Below are 18,567 nucleotides of genomic sequence, written 5' to 3' on the forward strand. Positions count from 1 at the left end.
AAAACTTTATTTACAAAAAGGAGCAATGGGCATAGTTTGCCAGCTCATTTTAGAGTCTGGAAGGTTGATCTAAAGTCATTCACAAGAAGGACCTAACACATATTAAGTGCGAGAACTTGCTGGCTGCTAATGTAGTTATTACACAGGAAACAATGCGTGCAAATTCCTTCCTTTCTGAGGACCTCCCACTTGATTCCCAGGCACACCCACTGTGTTTAGAAACTCTCTCCAGGTAGGCTTCGCACCTCTTTATCATTGTCAGTGCGAATTCTTGATAAGCATTGGTGCTGTCCCAGGTGCTGAGAGACCTCTCTCACAAAACCCTCTGCTTTCCCTACCAGGGGCTTATGGCCCCAAATCATTCTGTCTCAATCTCCATCTATCTGCTGTTTTGGGAAATACATTTAAAGTCTTCAGGGGTGGGGCGCCTGGGTGGCTCAGTCAGTTAAGCGTCTGCCTTCGGCTTGGGTTGTGACCTCAGCGTCCTGGGATCTAGTCCTGCATCATCTGCCTCCCTGCTCAGTGGAGAGTCTGCTTCTCTCTCTCACTCTGCCGCTCCCGCTGCTTGTGTGCTCCCCCCCACCAACAAATAGATAAATAAAATATTTTTAAAAAATAAAAAATTTTAGGGGTATAAGGATATTAGGTCTAGAAGTGACTCTTATTAAATTGTTCAGGGGAAAAAATGTGTGTGAGAGAGAAAGGGACAGGGAGATAGAAATGATAAGCAAGTGTTTATGTTCATTATTAAGCTCTGGGGATTCTGGGTGTAGTATAGGGAGTTCTCTGTATTATTTTGCAACTTTTCTGTAAGTCTGAAATTATTCCAGCACTTGATCAATACATGTATGATCCTCAAACCCACCGTGAGATCATGTAGTGTATGGTTGTATTTATATGAAATGTCCAGATTGGCCAATCCGCAGGTACAAAGAGCAAATTAATGTTTTCCAGGGGTTCAGGGAGGGAGGAATGAGGAGTTGCTGCTAATAGGTTCAGGACTTTATTTTGGGCTGATAAAGTGCTTCAGAACTAGATGCAGGTGGGTGGTGGCACAACAGTGAAAACGTACTAAATGCTACTGCATTATTCACTCTACGATTAATTTTATGTCAATTAAAAAAAAAAACTTGACCAAAATACTTCTAGAGCCTTCTCATTCTTTCTGATGCGTACATTGACCCTGGGAACCCATGATCTGCTCTCATAATCTCTCTGATTTTGTGTCTCACCCCTCTGCCCTCAGCACTGTGCGGCAGATATGCTGGCCTTGCTGCGAATATGCCAGACAAGATCCCACCACAGGACCTTTGCACTGGCTGTTGCCCCTGCCTGGAGATCCTTCCCCAGGTATCCTCTATCTAACTCCCTTCAGGTCTTCACTCAGTACCATCCCAACCACATTATGACTTTTCAGTAGAATCCCCTAAAACACCTTCTGGACCCTCCACGGCACTGTCGCCATTGGACGTTCTAAACAGCTTACTTTTTTTATTTCTTTTTCCACCAGAATATAAACTCCAGGAGGGCAGGTTTGGGGCTGAGTTCCCTGGTCCCCAGAATAGTGTCTGGTGTAGAGTAGATGCTTAATAAATATTGGTTGAATGGATGCATGGATGTCTGATAAGCGGACATCCCTGGAAGCTGGGACCTGGGGGCCCTGGAGGCAGAGCTGTGTGCAGAGCTATCCCCTGTTCCTGCCTGTCGCTGGGTCATGGAGCTCTTGGTCCATTGCTCTGGCTGTTTTCCATGGAGGCTGCGCCTAGAGCCATTCTAAGCACTGTTCATGCCTTCCCACACCTCATCTCCCGCTGGCCCTAGGGCAGATACTAGGATGTATGCTTGTTTTAGAGGAAGAGCTCCGAATAAACTGAGAGTCACCTTCTCCAACCCCAGAACCTAAACCCAAGTCCTCTGGAGCCCCTTCCAGGCGCTGCCCCCCCGCACCCTGGGGCCCAGCCCACTCCCGCCAGCCTAAGGGCCAGGCTCCCCCATTCAGGAGACTGTTCCACCCGCCATCCCTCCCAGAGAACAAACAGCCCCGCCGCCAGCCTCCCTCCCCCACTCTCCTCCCCTCCCTTGGCTTCCCAGACCCACCCTCTCTCTGGCTGAAAGCGCTGCTCTGGGGCGGGCCCTTTCCAGATCTTTGGGGAAACACCTTGCCCTTCCTCTGGGCTTCCGCAGGGCCTGAGCAGACTCCACCACGGCCCACTGAGGGCAGCCCCAAGTCTGTGCCTCCTGGGACGACCCCATCCACGTTGGACTCTTGTTGGCGCTATTTCATAGTTGTCACCGTAATCGTCCTGGTTGTCCGGGTCTCCTGTGCTCTGGCCAAATACACCCCACAGACTTCACCCGCCCGCCTCCCCAAGGTATTCCCTCTGCCTGGAGCCTTCTCTGCATTCCTGACTCATTCTCAAAATCCAGGTCAAAGCTCAGATGCCACCTCCTCATGGAGGCCTGCCCTGACTGCGCCCCCCGCAAAGTGACCACACCTGCCTGCCCCCAGTCACTCCATCTCTTCACCTACGTTCTAGGTCCTCCATGGCACTTACCACAATCCAAAAGTCTTCCTCATGTATGTGCCCCCCTGTTTACCTTCTGTCTCCCACCACACCCACGAGGGTGAGGATAACACGGGGCAGGGCTTTCGTCTGTCCAGCACTCAGAAATGCTTGGCACGAAGTAGGTGCGTAAGTCTTCGCTACTGTATGACTTTGGGACTTTGCATATGCCATTCTCAAGCTTAGTGTCATCCTTTGCCACATTATCCTTGGGAATCTCCTATTCATCCTTCAGAACCCTGTCCAGTCACCACTTAACTGGACATCCAGTTAGACTCTTCTCGAGCGCAAAAAGTGGGGCACAGATTGGGTCTCAGGAACCATCCACTGAATGATTAAGTTCATTGACACACACGTAAATACACACATCTCTCGGAGACACAGCCCACCATATTTATAACTGCCAGAAACCTGCCATACCTGTTTCTTGTGACTATGCCCACCCACCCCCTCAGTCCCATCCTAGCAGTTCATCAGCAAACCTGAAGGCTGGGAAGTGGGGACAGGCATGTGTGCTGGGAGAGGAGGAGGAAGAAAGAGATGGGGTGGTTTTAGACATGACACCCAGGGGATCTCAGCGGATCAAGCCCCTGTGGGGAATTCTGTGTGCTGCCTCGGTGCCCCCAACCCAGACAATAAGCAATCCAGTCCCCAGTGACAAAACTATCCCAGTTTAGGGACAGAAGCAAACATACCCACAGAGTCCTAGAGCTCACTTAATGAAAGGCACTGACTCTGTATGAAGACAAGGGGTTGGAAAGGGTTCTCAGGTGGCTGTTCCCATGGTGAGTCTCTAAGACCGGGGTTCGCTGCCTCCGCCCTGGACTCACTGAGTCAGACTGTGCTGGGCTGGGCGCTCCACTGGTATCTGGGAGCCACTCGCTACGATTTGAAGAGAGGGAGGGCCGCCTTTGTGGCCACAGAAGGAGGAAGGAGCCCTGGGCCCCGAACTAGGGTGGAGGCTCTAGTTTCGGTCTCACCATCTCACCTGCTGCTTCAGCCTTCAGAGCACCTGGAGGCAGGGACTGGGGCACCTGTCCCTGACCTGCCCTCCTCCCTCAGACCCAGGAGTCCAGACCCCAGCCCCCTCCTCCCTCAGACCTGGGAGTCCTGGACCCTGACTCCCACGGAATGCCTATATGAGGATCATTTTCTCCATTTGCACATGAAGAGAGGGCCTGGTCTCTGGTCAGATCTGCATTTTGTCCCCTAGCCTAGGGCTACAGTGACCTTGGGTTAGTGGCCTCTGCACTCTGAGCCTCTGTCCTCTGTGCCAGTGGGCACCAATCCCAGCCCTAGCTGCCTGTCAGATTTAAGGGGTCTGCTCCTCTCTGCAGACCCCAACCCAGGCAGGGCCAAGTGCAGAAAGTACTTGTGGCATGAACGTGACAGGACGCCAGAGTGACAGCTGTTGCAGACAGCGGAGCAGCACCCCGGGCCTCTCCCTGCAGCTCTGGGGAAAACACACCCACACTGGCCAGCCCGCCCTCCCCTCCTGGGCTCAGGCAGTTCCAAGGCCTGCAACACTCCTCCCTCAACCTCCTGGCCACCTCCAGCTGCCAAACTCGCCCTTCAGGTTCAGCTCCGCTGCCCCTCCTCCTCCAGGAAGCCTGCCCTGACCTCTTAGCAGCCTCCTCTGGGCTTCCGCAGGGCCCTTTGCATCCCATCACAGCAGATCCGAAAAGGTCACCATCTCTGCCGTGGCAAACACTCAACCTAGCATCTCCTCTTTGGCCGGGACAGAGCCAAGACCTCTCCATGACCTCATTTAATCCTCCCAATGTTTCAATCCCATGTTCCAGTTGGGGGCCTGGGGCACAGAGAGGTTAAGTGATTTACCTAGGGTCACACAGCTAGAAAGGGCAGTGTCACAAGGTGGCCGCAGGATGCAGGGTCGAAGTTGCATGGCCTGGGTTCAAGCTTCCCCACCATGGATGAGCCGTGTGATTGCAACCAATTCCCCAGTGTATGTGTGTCTCTTCCTTGCATGTAAAAGGGGGCTAATGGAACCCGTTTCACAGGATGTTGTGAGGATGACACGTACATACGTGTACACACACACACACACACACAGTATGCTCAGAAGACGGAAGCACCCCTGCATAGGGATTAAGTCAGGACCTGAACCCACACCCACCTGGGCTCCCTGCCATCACTCCACCCCATACGATGGTCTCTCATTACCTCTGTTCTTTCTTCCCTGCCAGCCCAGGACAAAGGGGTGCTTTCTCTGGTTTCCAGCCTCACTCTGCAGAGACTGTGGGCTCAACACACTGAAGCAAACAGTGGAGCATAATGCATGCAAACACAGATGTCTCTCCAGCCCTTACAGTGTGCGGCACATAGAGTGCAGGGCCAAACATAGAGGAGTCTGTGTCCTCCTGAAGCTTACATTCTAACAGGGGAGACATAAAATAACCGAAATGATCAGGTAATACAGTATGTTAAAAGGTGGGGAACGATTTGGCGAAAAATTAATTAGGGAGCAGGGACAGACCACGAGGAACAGGAGGGTAGGGGGAGCTGCAATGTTAAATAGCGTGGTCAGCCAGGCCTCTCTGAGAAGGTGACATTCCAGCAAAGACCGGAAGTGGGGTAGGGAACAATCCATGAGGATGTCCAAGGGAATAAGCATTCCAGGCAGAGGGCACAGCAAGTGCAAAGGCCCTGAGGCAGAGCGGGCTCTCAGCGTTCAAGGAGCAGCAAGGATGCAGTGCGCTGGAAGGGAGGGATGGAGGCCAAGTGGAGGTCAGACCTTGCAGAGAAATGGGGAGCCCCTGAGGGAACGGGAGCAGGGAGTGGTGTGAGCTGAGCTAGGTTTCTTCGGGCTCTCTGCATTGACAGGAGACGGAGGGGAGGAAGGGAACAGGGGCCAGCTGGGAGGCTCTCCAAGTTCAGGTGTGAGCCTGGAGGATGCCAGGAATGATCCCCAAGTGGGGATCCTTGATAAAGGGAAAGGCTCAAAGGGGGCATGCCCGCCGGTCCCGCTCTCCCGGCTCTGTTCTCACCCACTCCCTGCAAGTGTAACCTCGAGCCTGTATGGGACTCAGTTTCTTCATCTGTGAAGTGGAGACCCCCAGCCTCACCTCATGGGATTTGGGAAGAAATGGCGTGGATAATGCGGTCGGCAAGGACCGTGGCACTGAGGAAGTTCCGGAAAAGCAGATTTCAAGCCTGAGGAGCTCGTTAACGTTTGAGAAGTACTTGGAGCCATGTGGGGCGCTGAGTCCTAGTTGCCATGATTAGAGGGGTTCCTAGAGGGGGGGGTAGTTTCCAAAAGAAGAGGCAGGAACCGTGGACAGGAGGAGCGCACCGGGCCGGGACAGACACCGGTCCTGGAGACAGAAAGGCAGCCTCCCACACTGACGACCCCCTCTCGAACTGCAAACAGGTGCGACTCAAACCTCTGACCTCCCAGAGGTATAAAGGCAAGTGGAAGAGGCTTTCTGAGCCGGAGCTTCTGCAGCTCTGGCCGAGCGTGACGCCTGACAGCTTGCTGTCCTTGAGCTAGTGTTGTGACAGAGACCGTCACAGCTCCTGGCTCCCCGCAGGCCATTCCAGTTCCCCCCAACCCCAACCCCGGTGTTTGTGCTGGCCCCGCCCAGGGGCCAGGGCGGTGGGGCTGTGCCCAGTGAGTGCACTGGTATGCGGAGGCGGGCGGGCCTGGCGGGGAGCAGGAAGGACAGGCAGGCATTTGGAACCCTGGGACAGCAGAGAGCAGGGCCTCTCCAGCGGCAGGTGAGGAGAGGGCCCCTGCCAGGAGGGGCTGCGGTCGGGACTCCTGGGGAGCAGGAGCAGGGGGCTAGGACGCCTGGGTCCACATACCAGGAAGGCTGGCAGACCTAAACCCGTGAGTCCTAAGGAGGTGAGGGCTGGGAGATGGACCCGACAGCCTGAGGTCACAGTGGCTGAGGAACTGGCTGAATGGCTCTCTGAGGGGACTTGGAGACAAGACCCTTTGTTTCTTAGGGTCCAGAAGCTCTGAGCTGGAACTCCTGGGCCCCTGAGATTAGGCTAGAGACAGGATCCCTGGAAAGAGGAAGCAAAATGGAGTACACATAGATTAGGGAGCCAAATGCATGGATCCCTGAGAGATTTGGGGGGCAGAGTACAAAGTGTGAAGGAGGAAGGGCTGGGGGCCTGGACTCCTGGGTCTGAGGGAGGAGGGGCTGCGGGTTCTAGACTCGCAGGTCTGAGGGAGGAGGAGCTGGGGGTTCTGGACTCCCAGGTCTGAGGGAGGGGAAACTGGGGGTTCTGGACTCCTGGGTCTGAGGGAGGAGGGGCTGGGGAAAAAAATCCTTGGTACAGTTGGCCAGGTCAGGCCCTCACTCTCTGCTGGTTCCCAGTGCACCTCTAGGTGGCAGGAGCTTCCCATTCTCACCATGAGCACCACCACCGGGTAAGTGGTCCTACCCCCAGGCTGCCCAGCCCCCTCTGCCGCCCTCTTCCCCCCACCCCCAGGGGGCATTCGCAACATTCCCAGCGTGGACACTAAGAAGGACGCCTGTGCTCCCCCTTCCCTGCCCAACTAAACACTCAGCAGGGGGGGACCCTGGCCACCGAGCCAGAGTCTGAGCTCCTCTGGGAAACAGAGACCATTCTGAGAGCTTGACAGGATAATGAAGGTACAAGATTAGCAGAGACTCTGACCAAGAGCAGGTGCTCCCCTCCTGGGAGCCACTGTAGCCGTGGTTAGCTTGTTGTTAAATATTGATGCTTTGCAGACAAATCTGGGCGTTGTTTGTTTTCGTTTTTTGTTTGTTTGTTTGTTTTAAGACTTATTGATTTCAGAGAGAAGTAGCATGGGGGAAGGGCAGAAGAGAGAGTGTCTTCAGCAGACTCCACACTGAGCGGGGAGCCCCATGTGGGTCTCGATCTCATGCCCCTGAGATCATGACTGGTGCCAAAACCAAAAGTCCAACGCTTAACCACCCAGGAGCCCCTGGGCTGTTTCTAATAAAGTTCAAGTCTCTGGAGTGAGCATCGAGAAGAACAAAGAGAGGCCCATGGGAATAGCTGTATGGGAGATATAAGGTAGTTCTCCAGCACAGAGGTAACCAAATTATGCAGAGATCTGACTGGTAGGAGCAGGATAGGGAGCAGAGGTTTGACTGAAAGTGTTTCTCCTCCCTCATCCCTGATCCCACCCGAGCTCTGAGTCTTTGTCATTTCTGTGGAATTTTTCTTGGAGAAGGTAACCCAGAAGGGCAGGAGAAAGAGAAAGAGAAGGATTTGGCCGGGAAGAGCCAGGCCCATGGGAGTAGGAGGGGAAGATAAGTATCTGTCTACCCCAAATGTTAATGCTGTTGTAAACCCCCCCCCTTTATTGAGCACCTGCTGTTTGCTACCCTTTGTATCATGGCACTGAAAGTTAAGTTATGGGCTTTGAAAGCCCTCAACTCTCCGTGTGTTCACCAAGCGCTCTACCAGATGGTGGCTATCAGATTACTAACCCCTATCTCACAGAAAGGGAAACTGAGGCAGGAGAGATTAGGTCTCCTGTCCAGGGTCTTATGGTAAGGCAGTATGGACAGGGGAGCCCAAGCCAGTTCTGTGCGACAGCTGAGACCACACTCTCCACCACCACGTGCTACCACACTGCCTCACCTGTGTGAAGGTCCAGCTCTGGCCCTGCCCTCCTCTGCTCAGAACCCCCCATGGTTCCCCACTGCCCTCACAGTGAAGTCTTTGCTGCTCTGCTTGGCATTCTAAACCCCCATGCTCCCCCAATTCCCATGGCCCCTCTCACTCTTTTTTTCCTTAACCAGCCCAGAAGCTGCCCCCAAACCAAGTGCCAAGTCAATCTATGGTGAGTTTGGGAACAAGAAAACCCCAGGCTGAAAGCAGGTCTGAGGGAGGAGGGGTTGGGGGCCTGGACTCCTGGGTCTGAGGGAGGAGGCACTGAGTTTTCTGGGTTCATTCTCCTCTCCCCCACAGAGCAGAGGAAGCGGTACTCCACTGTGGTTATGGCTGACGTTTCCCAGTATCTAGTCAATGTGAGTCTGGAGTCTGCATCGCCCCAGGGAGGCTTGTGGGAGGAAAGGCAGGCAGGCCTGGGAAGATGGTGGTGTTGAAAGCAGAAGGAAGCCAGGAAACTGAATTTGCCCATTTGCAAGATGGGCTGTTCCTGTCCCCCCTCAGAAGTGGGCGATCGGCAGAGGAAGTCCCTTCCACTTGAGTCTGTGCTGGACAGTCAGGCCACGAGGACAAACGTTAGGTACACCTGTGTGAGGACGGCTCAGACCAAGTGTGCCCAGTGCTCTAATGGAGGCAGAGGAGCTTAGAGGGGACTAGACAGAACCAGTGCCTTCAAGGAGCCTCCAGTGTGCGGGGAGGCGGGGCTCAGGTGCTGGTCGCTCAGATGAAAGCAAAACGCAGGGCCCTGGGAGGAGGGGCCCCACCGGTGGAGCCCGAGATCCGGAAGGCTTTCAGGAATGGTGTTAGTCTCCGGCGGGAAGGCTGGTGTGAGCCCCCGCCCCGGCGTCCTCCTGGGACTCCCTGCTTTCTCCGCGCCTGTGCCAGCACCTGGTGACCTTCTGCCTGGGTGAGGAGGATGGCGTGCACACCGTGGAGGACGCCTCACGGAAGCTGGCCGTCATGGACAGCCAGGGTCGCATCTGGGCCCAAGAGATGCTGCTGCGCGTGTGTCCGGACCATGTCACGCTGCTTGACCCCATCTCCAAGGTGCCAGGGGACACGTGGGTAGCAGAAGCGGCTGGCCAGAGCTGGGGGAGGCCCAGAGACTTGACCCCGGGGACTTCTGAATGTGAATCCTGTCCCTTGCATGTCCATCTTCCGGGAACTTTGGGAGAGATCTCCGCTCCTCTTTTGAGCATCCTTAGTTCCTCTATTAAACTGGGGTGCTATCTGGAACCCCCCAGCACAGCGGGGCCACCTCCCGGAACCCCCCAACCCCGCGGGGCTGCCTGGGCGGTGTCGCCATACCCGCGGGCACTGCTGTCCCCATGGAGTCCCCGCGACTCTGGGCCTCAGTTTACCCGCTTTCCCGGCCCGCAGGAGGAGCTGGAGTTGTACCCACTGGCTGCCATCGTGCGATGCGACGCGGTGCTGCCGCCCGGCCAGAGCCGCTCGCTGCTGCTGCTCGTGTGCCAGGAGCCCGAGCGCACGCACCCCGACGTGCACTTCTTCCAGGGCCTGCGTCTTGGGGTGAGTGGGCCGGGTCGGGGGGCGCCAGCCCCCTGGGACAGGGAAGGGACCCTCTGGATTCCGAGGGTGGGGCTGGCGCACGGGTGGGGCGGGGCCAGTAGAGGGGGCGGGGCCAGGAAAGAAGTTCTAGGAGGGAGTGGGTTTTGAGGACAGCTAGACCGGTTCACTGTAGAACGTGACGAAATGGAGCCGAGCGTCCGGGACAGAGCACGATAGCACGTGGGGGGAGAGGGTCTGGGAGCGGCGGGACCGGAGGCGGGTATGGTCTAGGGGCGAGGCAACAGCGGGACCCGGCCTCCGGGCTTGGCGAGAGGCCTAGGGCCGAGGCAGAGGTGCGGTGCGGGCGAGTGTTCAGGGCGTGGGTGTGCGTGGGGCGCCGCGCGGGACAGCTGACTGGAGGGGGTCTGGCGCCCAGCCAGGGATCCCATCCTCGCGACCCATGCCGGGGCACGCGGTAGGCGGGGTGGGGGCCTGGCCTGACAGCACGATTGGCAGGCGGAGCTGATCCGAGAGGACATCCAGGGGGCTCTGCACGACTACCGGTTGGGCCGCGGGGAGCGCAGACCTGCGGCGCTCAGGTGAGGGTGCTGGGCTGGAAGCCGGGGGAGAAGAGAGGACGGTGGGGTCTCTGGGAGGCTAGCTTCCCCTCCCCCCCCCCCGCCTCCGTCTCCCCCCTCCCCCCTCCCGCCTCGGTCTCCCCCTTCCCTCCTCCCCCCCCCTGCCTCGGTCTCCCCCCTCCCCCCACCTCAGTCTTCCCCCTACGCTCCCCTCGGTCTCCCCCCTACACCCTCTTCTCCTCCTCCCAAGTCTCCTCCTCCCCCCTGCCCAGTCTCCCCCTCCCCGGTCTCCCCCTCCCCGCCCCCCGCCTTGGTCTCCCTCTGACAAATGAGCAGATCGCCCTAGTCGGGCACAGCACGAGTTTTGGAGTCAAAGCCTGGTTGAGTCCCCCGGTAGCATCCAGACAAGTGTACCCGCTCTCTAAACCGACTTTTCCTAATTCTGGTCCTCGTTTTCTCCTCCCTCGGGCTTCAGTTTCCCTCTGGAGAGGCGTTCCCCTTCCCATTACCTCCGATTTCTCCCTGCCCCAGGTTTGGCTCAGCTGGTCACAGTGTTTCAGTTTTAGGCCCGACTTCGTCCCCTGCCCTATCCTCCCTCCCCCCGCCCTTGCCATGGACCCAGGCTGCTTCCCCTTGTCCCTCCGCAGGGCCACGCAAGAGGAGCTGCAGCGCCGCCCCTCGCCAGTGGCCGAGACCCCTCCCCTGCAGCGCCGCCCGTCGGTCCGAGCGGTCATCAGCACGTTGAGCGCTGGCCGGGGGCGCTCCCAGGCGGAGCCCATCCCCGAAGCGGAAGAGTCGCAGAGGCCCTGCCGGACCGGGACCACAGGCAGCCCTGACCCGGCCTCCCCGGATCTGGGCCCCCGCGGTCCGGAGCTGGCCAGTCTGCAGGCGGAGCGGGAGGTGGTGAGTGGGTGGGCCTGGGGCCTGGAGGCGGGACCCGCTGTGGGGAGTGAGTCCCAGCTCCTAGGAGTGGGGCTTTGTTGGGGGGCCGTGGGCCTGTCAGAATCCTGGGGGAGTGGCCGACAGTGACTGGAATATGGGGACAGGGCCAGGCAGCAGAGGGCGTGACCTGGCCGGGGAGGATGTCCAGGCTCTGGGCCTGAGGGCTTTGGGGTGAGGAGCGGCCAGGACTCCACATCCCTGAGTCCCCCGTGTCCCCGGCTCTGTCCCCCAGGACATCCTGAACCATGTGTTCGACGACGTGGAGAGTTTCGTGTCGAGGTTGCAGAAGTCTGCGGAGGCAGCTCGCGTGTTGCAGCACCGGGAGCGCAGCCGCAGGACCCCGCGCCGGGCGGCTGGGGGTGAGGGGCGCCCCCAAGCGGGATCCTGAGCCTCCGGTCACTCCCAAACCTCTTCCCTCGCCCTAGGGTCTCCCTCGCCAGGGGTGACTCCCCTTGCCTGGGGATCTCTGACTCGTGCTGTCTCTGTGTCCCCGCACCTGCCTCCCCTCCCCGCAGAGGGTCTCCTGACGCTGAGGGCCAAGCCCCCCTCCGAGGCCGAGTACACCGACGTGCTTCAGAAAATCAAGTATGCCTTCAGCCTGCTGGTGAGAACGCGTGCGCCCCGGCCATCGCGGGGCAGGGGGATGGCGAACCCACCGGTGCGAGCGCTAACCCCGGCGCCTCCCGCGCCCCGCAGGCCCGGCTGCGCAGCAACATCGCCAACCCCTCGTCCCCAGAGCTGCTGCACTTCCTGTTCGGGCCGCTGCAACTGGTGAGAGCCGCGGCCCTGCGAACCCCCTGCAGCGGGAGGAAGGGGCGCGACTTTGGGTGGAGGCAGTGGCGTGGGCTGCTCACTCCTGTACCCCGGCAGGTCGTGGACACGTCGGGCGGCCCCCGATTCGCAAGTGAAGTGCGGCGGCCGCACCTGACGTCGGAGGCCGTGGCACTGTTGCGGGACCACCTCACCCCACGTGAGAATGCGCTCTGGACGTCGCTGGGGGACTCGTGGACCCGCCCCGGGTGAGGCAGGGGTCGGGGGGCTGGGAGGCAGGGAAGGGTCGCCGCGGGGCTCGGCTGGCGAGCACGACAGAGGCTACTGCAGAAGCTGGGACAAATGGCAGGAGCCCACGGGGCGGGAGGGGGCAGACATTCGTGCGGGGCCGGGGTCGCAGCCTGAACTCCAGTTCCAATCGCAGCAGGAAAGGCGGGTCTCCACGGAGAGGGGTGAGACCTGTAGATTCGGGATCTGCGCTGGGAGGCAGGGAGTCTCCGGGGTGGGGGCGGGATGAGAGCAGAGCCGGATTAAGGGGAGGGGGTGGGATGTGTGCAGAATCAGGAGGAGATTCAGAGGCCCACCACCGCATTTTTCCTGCGAAATCGGTGTATTTTACGAGCACAGTGGATGTGGGGGGTGGAGCTCAGGTGCGGGGCAGCGAGTTTCGAGTTTCAAGGAGCGGCGCTGGCGCCAGGGGCGCAGGCTGGGGAAAACCTTAGTGAGGTTAATCATAGGGCTCGGGCCCAGACTAGGGTCCCTGAGCACTCAGCCCCATGGCTGCAGGTTGGAGCTGCCCCCCGAGGAGGGATCCCCGTACAGCCCTGAGTTCTCCAGCGGCTGGGAGCCTCCCGCCACCGACCCGCAGGGCCGCGCCTGGGAGGACCCAGTGGAGAAACAGCTGCAGCATGAGCGGCAGCGCCAGCAGGTAAGGCTCCCTGGGGAGCCACGCAGTCCCCCCAGGGGCACAGTGGGGCCGGGCATGGAAGTCTGACCCTGCCTGAGCTGCTGCTCTCCTTTCCTCTCTCCCCCAGCAAAGTGCGCCTCAGGTCGCTGTCAATGGGTGAGTATCCTGCCCCCCCCCCCACAAGGCAGGTAGAGGAGGGGTGCATCCTGGGGGTTCCAGGCACTAACTCCACTCCTTTTTGTCTTTCCTTCCATCTCCCTGGCTTGTCACAGGTGGGTGAGGTGGTGAGGAGGAAGGGCCAGGGCTGGGAGAGGGGGGAAAAGGGAGGGAGGGGGCAGGGCCCAGACTGAGGGGTCCAAGGGAGGAGGCCCGGATTGCAGGGTCTGAAGGAGGAGGGGGGCTGGGAGTGGGTCAAGTCTGAGAGGCTGGGAGATGACAGTTTGGTTTCCCAGGGCCAGGGAAACTCCCTGTCTGGGTCCCTAAGACAGCACCCAGGTGTCAGAGGGAAGAGACTGGGGAACTGGGCATTTGAGTTTTGAAGAAGAGCTAGAGTCTGGTACAAGGGACCTTGGAGACCCAGAGAAGACCTGGGCCTTCAAGAGCCATGAGGCACGTTTCTGGGGAAGTTAGGAAGTGGTAGTATTTCTGGGCCCCTGAGAGAGGCAGCCATGGGGAGGCCAGACCCACACTTTCCCAAGGCCTGTGGAAAGCAGTTGTCTCCATTCCTGCTGAGTGTCAGATGGAGAGCCTGCAAAGGTTAGAAGGTTGGGGAAATTAGGGTCTGAGACCTGGACTCCCAATCTCTGGGGGAGGAAAGAGCTGGGGGTCTGAGTCCATGACTCCAAAAAGGAGAGGGGACACAGAAGGGGCATGGAGAAGCCAGGACTCTAGGGCCATTGAGCAAGTTGAGGGCGGATGCGAGGGAAACTTCGTGGGATAAGACGACGACCAAGAAGCGGAGCTGCAGGAGCAGAAGGGGGGTCTGGCAGGGGCCCGGCAGGGTCTCAGCAAAGACAGCACTCTGGGAGCTGCCAGCCCCACACAGGGGGCGCCGCGGCCCTGAAGACCCCCCCCTCTCCTTTGCACAGGTAGGCCTGATCCGAGCCTGGGTCCCTCTTCCTGGGGGATCAGAGCCAACATCTTGCCCCCCCCCACACAGCTGCCTGGTCTCACAGAACTTCACCCATTCCCTGTGCTTCTGAATCTTGGGTTTGACACCCCCAGCTTTTTTTTTTTTTTTAAGATTTTATTATTTATTTGACAGAGAGTGCACAAGCAGGAAGAGTGGTAGGGAGAGGGAGAAGCGGGCTCCTCGCTGAGCAGGGAGCCCCATGAGGATCTTGACCCGAGGACCCTGGGACCGTGACCTGAGCTGAACAGACGCTTAGCGGACTGAGCCACCCAGATGCCGCACATTGCCAGCTTTTGACTTCCATTCTCTGAGCCTCCAGTTCAGAGAAAATGAGAATAATAATCCCTTCTCGGAGGAGTTAGAAATCTAGGAGGTTCTATAGGCAAGCCGGCCAGAGCTGCCCCGGTAGCTCAGGCTCACCCCCAGCGGCCCGCACCGTGGGCCAGAATTACTCAGGACACGGACTCTGGGGCCAGCCTGCCTGGGTCTCCCTCAGTGTAGCCAATGCCTCTTTCTTGCTCTGTGAACTTGACACCATCGTGCCTCTTTCTCTCTCTGTTCTTCCACTTCCTCACTGTAAAATAGAAAATAGTAGGGTCGGGAGTGGAGGAGAAAAGGGTGGGAGTGGAGAGGGGAGTCCAAGGTCAGGGTTATAGCATGGGTTGGGTCAAAAACCAGATTAGCCGATACGTGTATATGTGCTGCCGAAGTGAGCGTCAGATTAGCCAGTACATGTAAAGTCTTTGAACAGTGCTGGCACCTAGTTCGCTCTAGAAGTTAACTAAAAGGTAACCACTGTGTCGTAACTATGGGTCCTCCTAAGCCTGAGCCCAGTACACAGTAGATGCTCAATAAACAGCAGCTGTTTCTAGCCATGTGCTGGGCAGCAAGTGATTTTCTCTGAGCCTTAATGCTCTCATCTGTCAGGTGGTGGTGATGTTAGTACTCCTATCCTGTGCTTTCAAGCTGGGAGCCAGGTACAGAAGGAGCAAAATGCATTCAAGATGTTCCCATCTCAAGTCTCTATTAACAGTATTAACCTGGCCCCTGCCCTACCCCTGCTTGGCTCTAACCCCAGCTCACACCGGTACCCTACTGCCCCGAGCAGCGGGACTGGCTACCTCCTTATCCCCAACCCTCCTGCTCCACAGTCACCAAGACCCAGAGCCGGAGGCTGAGCCGCAGTCGGAGCCGGACGGGAAGTGGGTGCTGTGTAATTACGACTTCCAGGCTCGCAACAGCAGTGAGCTGTCGGTCAAGCAGCAGGCTGTGCTGCAGGTGAGGGGTGGAGAACCCGGGGACTGCAGGGGACTAGCCCTAGCTGCACACCCCGGCTCTGAGCTCTCCTCTCTACCTCCCTCAGGTCCTGGATGACAGGCGCAAGTGGTGGAAGGTTCGGGACCAGCAAGGGCAGGAAGGATACGTGCCCTATAATATCCTGACACCCCACCAGCAGCCCCGGGGAAGCTGCAGCCACAGCCCTCCCGGCAGCCTGGTGAGCCAGGGCAGACTCCAGGGGTTAAGGGAAGGAGAAATGTGAGGATCAGGTGCCAAGGGCACTGGCAGAGGAGGGGGGCGGGGCTGCTCAGAAATTGGCCTCTGGAAGGTGGAGGGGCTGGGACTCAGTGCTCTGACCCCCCTCTCTAGGAGGCTAGCACTCCCCATCATGCACCAGCGCCGGCCCCAGCTCCTACCTCATGTCGGCCGCACTGGGACAGTTGTGATAACCTCAACTTAGACCCCAGAGAGAAGGGTGAGTGGTGGAGGCACCCCCTTCCAGGGATCCATCCTTGTCCTCGCTCTCCGGTCCGGGGAGCCAAGGCTCAAAAAGAGGAACCAGACTCCCAACCCATCCTGAGGACGGTGGAGATCTGTTCCCCTCAGGCCCAGGACCCTTCCTCCTGAATCCACGCTCCCTCCCGGTTTTCCGCCTGCAGAGAAGTTCTCCCAGATGCTGTGTGTCAACGAGGAGCTGCAGGCGCGCCTAGCCCAGGGCCGCTCCGGCCCCAGCCGCGCAGCCCCGGGTCCCCGCGCCCTGGAGCCCCAGCTCAGCCCGCACTCGGACACCATGGAGGTCCGTGCCTGGCTGCAGGCGAAGGGATTTAGCGCCGGGTGAGTGCCTGTGGCCGGCTGGGGACCCCGAGATGGGGTGTGTATGGATGCACTACTCGCCCGGAAGTCCGGGTTTGTATGGGCGTGACCAGGGAGCTCCTGCCTCGGCGGAAAGCCGGGCGCAAGCGGCTCACCGCCTCGGACAGGGCGGGGGAGGGACGCTGGCGCAAGAACGCCGTTCTGATTGGACAGCCGCTCGGCAGCAGGGACGTGATTGGGGCTGAAGCGAGGACTGGCCGAGGGGCCTGACCCTTCCCCCTCCGCTCTGCTCAGGACGGTGGAGGCGCTGGGCGTGCTGACTGGCGCGCAGCTCTTCTCGCTGCAGAAGGAGGAGCTGCGGGCCGTGAGCCCCGAGGAGGGGGCCCGCGTGTACAGCCAGGTCACCGTGCAGCGCGCGCTGCTGGAGGTGAGCCGCTGCTGTCCCCGGCGGGGGCCTGGGTGGGTGCCCAGGGCTCGGAGGCCAGGCTTCTGCTTTTCACCCCGCCCTCCAGGACAAAGAGGAAGTGTCAGAGCTGGAGGCGGTGATGGAGAAGCAGAAGAAGAAGGTGGAAGGCGACTTGGAAACAGAGGTTATCTGACCATCCCCGGCTGCTCTGCTCGAAGTTTCCAGGCAGCCCCATGCGAGAACGGACTCTGCAGACTACCCCCACCCACGGAAGACGACCCCTGGCGAAGGCTCCAGATCTGTTCTGGCTCTGGTCTTCCCCCAACCCCGTGGAGTCTCCTGAGTGAGCGGACTGGCCAAGAGTGGGGGGAAAGGGGCCACACTCGGGTGCCCTGCGCCCTGTGACACGCCACCCAGACTATAAACAGCCTCCTCTTCCCAGGCATTGTCAACTGCCGGCCCTTTTCTACGCGGCCACCAGGGGGCCCAGCAACCTGCCCCTCGCCCCAGCTCCCAGTCCCTACCTTTTCTGGTTTCTTTCTCAGGCTTCCTCTTCCCCCGCTGGCCAGTCCTCTAGTCCAGAGAGAGCTGTGAACACCCCCAGTCTCCTTCCCTGGCTCCCCAAGGCCACCTTAGCCCCAGCGCCTCACGTTTAAGGCCTTGAGAGGTTTGGTCCCTACCCCACCTCATCCCCTCCCCCTGCCCCCTGCACTCTGGCCCTGCCCTCCTCAAACACCCCCAGGCCCCCTCAGCCACTGGGCTGGGGGCGTGCTCTCTGCTGCCTGGTAAGCGGCTCAGCCTTCCTGCTGCAGCTCAAACACCCACTTCAGAGAAGCCTGTCCTCTCCAGCGCCCTCTCCCCTCCCTCCCCACCAACTGCTGGGGGCCCAGCCGCAAAGGAGGCCTGACTCCTGCATGTGCCACAGGCTTCCTGGCCACTGTTCTCCTGTGAGGTGACAACTGTCAGGGACAGCCAGCTCCTTTTCCCACGGTCCAGACCGTGAGCACCGCTGGTTTAGGACAGGTTTTCTCTGGATCCCACCCTCATTCAGACTGGATGCCCCTCTAGCTTTAGGAAGACCGCCCTTTCCTCCTCGACCTGTGCTCACTTCTGTGTCCCCAAGATGCCCACTGCCAAGCCCCCCTCCCAACCTAGTTCCTGCGAGCTTCTACCTAAGACTCCCAGGCTGCCCTCCAAGATTAGACGAGCTCAGACGCAGCCCTGGGCATGCAGGAGTTCTGATTCTGTTCCCCTCTGCCCCCCCCCCCCACCTCTGTCGTCCCCTCATAACCCACCAGATAAAATCCGAGATCCAGGGTTGGAGCAAGGCAGACCCACACCTTATGCTATCACAGTCCGCCTGTCAGGACCTGCAGGCTGCTGTCCCCTCCACTATTCCCAGAGTTTCACGGTCTCTCACCATCTCCAGCCACCCCCCACTTCTTGCTGAGATCATAGCAGCTGGGCTCCCCCTTTCTGTCCCTGTCATCCCCAGACTGTTGTCAGTGCAGCAGCCAAAGGACCTGTTAAAGCCTAGGTCCCACCTCACCGGGGCCATCCTGACACAGCGGGCCGTTGCCTCTTCAACCTCATCCTTCCCATCTCCCTCCGGCCATACAGGCTGCTTCCCTCGTCTCCACATTTCAGGTACACCTCCGCCCTGCAGACTGTCCCTACTGTTCCCTGACACCCCGCCCTGCTCCCTCCCTGACACCTACAAGTATCTGCCCGTGCCCGCTTTCCAGAGAGCAGGCCCAGAGCGGCCGGTTCGCAATCCTGTGGGCACACAGACGCCCCTGCCTCCTCGGCCCCTGCCCCACCCCCCATGACCCCTTCCTCTCCTCACCCGTCAGGTCTTTCCCATTCATTCCCTCACTACCACAGCACCAGGAGGTAGGACGGGGTCTGGAAAGGAGAATATGACCAGGAATGAAAGAACGCCCCATCCTCGTGCCCAGCCCCAGCCACCTGTGACCGTGCCGGACGAAGAGCTCCTACTATCCCATTCAAGTAGCCAAAAAAGCCCAAAT

The 18,567-nt window shown here is 59.1% G+C and overlaps 1 protein-coding gene across 1 annotated transcript; it reads left to right on the forward strand.

Annotated features, from left to right (window-relative positions):
• The first annotated feature begins 6,259 nt into the window (after positions 1-6,259).
• On the forward strand, positions 6,260-16,973 carry EPS8L1 (EPS8 like 1). Its single transcript, XM_045987079.1, has 20 exons — positions 6,260-6,302; positions 6,911-6,963; positions 8,333-8,373; positions 8,502-8,560; positions 9,087-9,248; positions 9,582-9,731; positions 10,227-10,309; positions 10,936-11,191; positions 11,463-11,589; positions 11,746-11,834; positions 11,927-12,001; positions 12,101-12,249; positions 12,788-12,929; positions 13,036-13,064; positions 15,192-15,318; positions 15,404-15,535; positions 15,688-15,793; positions 15,978-16,152; positions 16,426-16,558; positions 16,644-16,973. The coding sequence occupies exons 2-20, from the start codon at positions 6,947-6,949 to the stop codon at positions 16,728-16,730; spliced, it is 2,139 nt and encodes a 712-aa protein (XP_045843035.1). The 5' UTR covers positions 6,260-6,302; positions 6,911-6,946; the 3' UTR covers positions 16,731-16,973.
• The last annotated feature ends 1,594 nt before the right edge of the window (positions 16,974-18,567 follow it).

This window comes from Meles meles, chromosome 19 (genome assembly GCF_922984935.1).
Source record: "Meles meles chromosome 19, mMelMel3.1 paternal haplotype, whole genome shotgun sequence".
NCBI lineage: Eukaryota > Metazoa > Chordata > Mammalia > Carnivora > Mustelidae > Meles > Meles meles.